Source organism: Plasmodium yoelii, assembly GCF_900002385.2.
Source record: "Plasmodium yoelii genome assembly PY17X01, chromosome : API".
Classification (NCBI taxonomy): domain Eukaryota; phylum Apicomplexa; class Aconoidasida; order Haemosporida; family Plasmodiidae; genus Plasmodium; species Plasmodium yoelii.
In genome coordinates, this window is record NW_019223693.1 from 23402 (window position 1) to 29401 (window position 6000).

At 20.0% G+C, this 6000-nt stretch overlaps 1 protein-coding gene across 1 annotated transcript; it reads right to left on the reverse strand. All coding sequences in view use genetic code 11, as the record gives it.

Moving 5' to 3' along the window:
- Window positions 1–114: 114 nt before the first annotated feature.
- Window positions 115–738, reverse strand: PY17X_API03700 (apicoplast ribosomal protein S4; the record flags this gene model as incomplete). Its single annotated transcript has 1 exon — window positions 115–738. The coding sequence occupies one exon, from the start codon at window positions 736–738 to the stop codon at window positions 115–117; it is 624 nt and encodes a 207-aa protein (XP_022811203.1).
- Between the last annotated feature and the right edge of the window lie 5262 nt (window positions 739–6000).

The window sequence follows — 6000 nt, forward strand, 5'->3', positions numbered from 1 at the left end:
AAGTTATATCATTATTATATATTATAAGATAAATAATGAGAATTGAACTCATATAAAAGAAACCACAATTCTTTATCTTAACCTTTAGATTATATTTATCATTATTTAAACTTATTATATATTATAAATATTATTATAAATATATAAAATATTATTTAAATATAAATCATTTAATATTTTTATTTTAAAATTATATATACATATAATAAAATAATCATTAAAACTATGAGATTTAATAAAATTATATTTATATAAATTAGATATATAAATATATATATTATATCTATAAATTAAATTCTGTAAAATTATATATTTAATTTTATTATTAAAAAAAATTATATCATTACACTTTAATTTAATATTATAATAATTACAATAAACATTATTTATATATACATATTTATATTTTATATAATATCTAGATTGTAATATAGTTTTAAAAAATCCTATATTTACTAAAAAAACATCTAATCTAGATTCTAATAAATTTAATAATTTAAAATATAAATTATTTTCATTATAATTTTTTATTTTTTTTAAATAATGTAAATATTGTTTAAATGTTATACAATAATTATAACAAATATATCTTATAAACTTTAATTTTAAATCAAAATAAGATTTATATGTATATTTATTAATTTTTAACTTATAATTATATTTACTAGATAAATATAATAAAAAAGGAAGATTTAATTTTTTTAAAATTTTTATTTTAGGAGTTAAAAATTTTATCATAATAATTTTATATTATAAAACATTCAAGTTAATGATGAGATTTGAACTCACAATCTACTGATTACAAATCAGTTGCTTTACCAATTAAGCCACTTTAACAAATATAATATTTATAATTAAATATTCAACTTATTAGGAATTATATACTAAATATATTACTATAAATACATATTAATTCTATAAAATAATTTTTCTAATTATTGTTTTATTCATTTATATGATTAGAATATTATTTTTAATTAAATTTTCTTATTTATATTACTTCAACAATTAAAATTTTATACTTAACTACTCAACATTACAATATATAATAATTGATATATCATTGGTATAATTTTTTCGATCCTCTCGTACTAGAAAAAATAATTTCAATATTCTAACACTTATATTAGATATGGACCGAACTGTCTCACGACGTTCTGAACCCAGCTCACGTATCGCTTTAATAGGCGAACAGACTTACCCTTAAAACATACTACTGCCTTAGGATGCGATAAGCCGACATCGAGGTGCCAAACCTTTTCGTCAATATGGACTCTCGGAAAAGATTAGCCTGTTATCCCTAGAGTAACTTTTATCCGTTAAGCGATAATTTTATTATTAAATAATTATCGGATCATTAAGACCGACGTTAATCTCTGTTTAATTTGTAAATTTTACAGTTAATTATATATTTATCTTTATATAATAAATATAACATTGTACACCTCCGTTTCTATATAGGAGGAGACCGCCCCAGTCAAACTATCTTATAAATATTGTTAAAAATTTTGTTATAAAAATTTTATAAGAATTTATATATATATAAAATGGTATTTCATTGATAATTACATTATTTCCAAAAAAATAATATCTCTACTTCCCATTTATTCTATGTTATACATATATATTTTCAATATCTATTAATAGTAAAGCTTCATAGGGTCTTTCTGTCCTAATATAAGAAATCTGCATCTTCACAGATAATTTTATTTCATTAAGATTTTTTTTAAGACAGCATTTAAGTCGTTACATCTTTCATGCAGGTCGGAACTTACCCGACAAGGAATTTCGCTACCTTTGGACCGTTATAGATACAGCCGCCGTTTACTATAGCTTATATATATTTTATAATTTTAAATTATAAATATTATTTTTACATAATAGCACTGGGCAGATGTCAATCTTTATACATCATCTTTCGATTTAGCAAAGATTTGTGTTTTTGTTAAACAGTCGCTTAAATTTTTTGTTTTCAACTAAATAAGTATCTCTTCTCCCTAAGTTACGAGATAAATTTGCCGAGTTCCTTAAAAAAAATTATCTCAACTTCTTAATAATTTATATATATTTACTAGTGTCAGTTTACGGTACGAATATATAATAATATATATATATAAATAATTTTTATATAATATAATAATATATTTATTATCATATTAGTTTTAAAATATAAATATTATTATATAGTATAAGAATATTAACTTATTACCTATCGATTACACATTACATCTCATCTTAAGATTCGACTAACCCTATTTAAAATAATAATAAATAGGAACCCTTAAATTATAGAAGTATTGGATTTTTACCAATATTTACATTACTCAAATTAGCATTATCACTTTTGATTTAATTATTTTAATTTTCATATAAATAATTTATATTCAAAACGCTCTTTTACCAATTTAATTTTATTAATATTAAATTTTATAATATCGATAATTAATTTATTTTCGATTATTTTTGAACTAAAATTACTAAATTAATGAGCTTTTACGCACTCTTTAAAAGATAACTGCTTCTAAATTTACTTTTTAATTATTTAAATAATTTTATATTCTTTTTAAAACTTAATTAATATTTAAAAATCTTAATTTATAATTCGGGCTGTTTCCCTTTTGAAAATAAAGCTTATCCTTTATTTTCTGATTATATATATATTTTATTAAATAAAATTCTTAAATTATTTTCATTAATATTAATTATATAAATTAATTTAATAAAAAAAGAGTTTTACATTTATTTATATATAAATACTATACTTACATATATTTCAAAGAGAACCAGCTATCTTCAAATTCGATTGGCATTTCACCTCTAATTATACTTTATTTGATACTTTTGCAACAGTAACCAATTCAAACTACAATTTAATTTTATTTAAATCTTATTTTAAATATAATTAGATCATTTGATTTCGGGTCTATAATAAATAATATCCTAAATGCTTATTATATATATAATAATAAACTCGAATATACTTTGGCTTCATTTATAAATATTTAACCTAATAATTATACTATTTATTATAACTTGCTAATTCTTTCTTCAACAAGAAAATAATAAAATTATATTAAATTTTATTATTATTTATTAAATTTAAAATTCAGGTTCTTTTCACTATTTTTTCAAAATTCTTTTCATCTTTCCCTCACGGTACTATTCACTATCAACTTTTATTATATTAAATTTTATAAGATAATCCTTAATTATATTTATATTATTCATATAAAATATATTTTTATATTACTTAATTAAAATTTTACATATATAATGTTTTAAATCTTTCAGTTCGCTCGCCACTACTACGAAAATCGTTATTACTTTATATTCCTTTAAATACTAAGATGATTCAGTTCCTTAAGTTTTTTTAAAATATTTATATAAAAATAAATTTTTATTCAGATACTTTTATAATTTTAAATAATAAAAAATTTTAAATATATTTAATTTTTTATAATTATAAAAATTTCGTTAATATATTTAACGTCTTTCTTCAATAATAAAAATAATAGACATCCTTTTAAATTTATTATATATATTTAATTATATATTTAACTATATAAATTATAAATTAATTTATTTAATATAAGCGAAAAACGGAATTGAACCGATTACCTTCGGAGCATGAATCCGACGAACTTTCCTTATGCTCTATTTCGCTAATACAATTAAACTTGAAAAGAATTGAACTTTTATTTTATAATTCGTACTTATATATTTTATCCATTAAATTACAAGTTTATTATATTATAATATATAAATTATAAGTAATTAACTTAGAGGTAAAGTTTCTGCTTTACATACAGAAGATCATTGGTTCGATTCCAATATTACTTAAATAAATCTATAATTTAATGGATAAAATAAAAACCTTCTAAGTTTTATATGTAAGTTCAAATCTTACTAGATTTAATAATAATAATGAATATGGCGAAAAGGTAAACGCGCTAAATTTAGAATTTAGTTTTTATAATAAGAGTTCGAATCTCTTTATTCATATTTATAATATACTTCTTAAACTAGAGTTGAACTAGTATCTTTCGGTTAACAGCCGAATGCTTTAACCACTAAGCTATTAAGAATAATAATATTATATTATATAATATAATAGGGAATATAGTTTAATGGTAAAATCTTATTCTTGCATAATAAAGATAGTAGTTCAATTCTACTTATTTCCATATTATAAAATCTATAAATGTTATTAATTTTAATAAAATCATATATATAATTATATTGCGAGTTTGATCCTAGCTCAGAATGAACGCTAGAAATATACATTACACATGCAAATTTATGATAATATCATAGTGAATAGGTGAGGATATATAAATTTTTAATTTTAAATAGATTATAATATATAATAATCTATAAGCGCATTTATCTATATAATTGTACTATATTAAAAATTATTATTGTTTAAAATAAAATTTATATTTGATTAACTAGTTGGTAAAATAAAAGCTTACCAAGGTTATGATCAAAAATTGGTTTTAAAGAATGTACAATCACATTAGGATTGAAATAAAGCCTAAATTTTTTTTTAAATCAGCAGTGAGGAATATTTTACAATGAGCGTAAGCTTGATAAAGTAATATTTCTTAAAGGATGACAGTATATTTTTATATTGTAAACTTTATGTTTTATTTTTAAATATTGATAAAGATAAAATATTAGTATTTGCTAATTTCTGTGCCAGCAGCAGCGGTAATACAGAAAATACAAGCGTTATTCACTTTATTTGGCGTAAAGCGTTTTAAGGTTTTATATTAATTTTATTTTAAAATATTTAATTTAAATTTAAATAAAAAATAAATAATAATATAATAAGAGTATTATAAAAGTATTAAGAATTTTTTGAGAAGTAGTGAAATGCAATGATACAAAAAAGAATACCAAAGGCGAAGGCATAATACTATATAATAACTGACACTTATAAACGAAAGCTAAGGTAGCAAATAGGATTAGATACCCTAGTAGTCTTAGCTGTAAACTATGAATATTTTATATTTATATATTAATATAAATATAATAACTAACGTAATAAATATTCCGCCTGAGTAGTATATTCGCAAGAACGAAATTCAAAGGAATTGACGGGAGCTTATACAAGTGGTGGAACATGTGGCTTAATTCGATGCAACACGATAAACCTTACCAAAATTTAACAATATTTATATTATTAAGGAATTAATAATTTAATAAAATATATAGGTAGTGCATGGCTGTCGTCAGTTCGTGCTGTGAAGTATTAATTTAAGTATTATAACGAACGTAACCTTTTATAAAAAAATTTTTTATAATATATTTATCAAATATATAAAAAAGACTACGTCAAGTCATTATGCTCCTTATATTTTGGGCTGCTCACGTGTTACATAAAATATAACAATATTTTATTATATGAAAATATAATATATTTAAATATATTTATAGTTCTAATTATAAATTGAAACTCATTTATATGAGGATGGAATCACTAGTAATCGCTAATAAGAAATATAGCGGTGAATAAGTTCTTAAGCTTTGTACACACCGCCCGTCACATCTGGAAAATATTATATTATATAAAAATTATTGTAAAATAATAATATATAATTATATAATTTAGATGAAGTCGTAACAAGGTAGCCGTACTGGAAGGTGCGGCTGGATAATAACATAAATAATTTGGTTGATTTATTTATTAAAAAATAATATTTATATATAAAAGTAATTATAATTATATAATTTTTATAGACAAAAATAGCATTAATACACATTAATGTGAATTTAGTTAAATATTATTTTTATATAGAAAGGTTTTTAGTTTAATGGTAAAACATACTCTTGATAAGGGTAAGACTTTAGTTCAATTCTAAAATAACCTAAAATAAAAAATAGGCCCTATTTAATTTTTAAAAAATTTTAAATAGGGCCTATTTTTTATTTTAGGTTATTTTAGAATTGAACTAAAGTCTTACCCTTATCAAGAGTATGTTTTACCATTAAACTAAA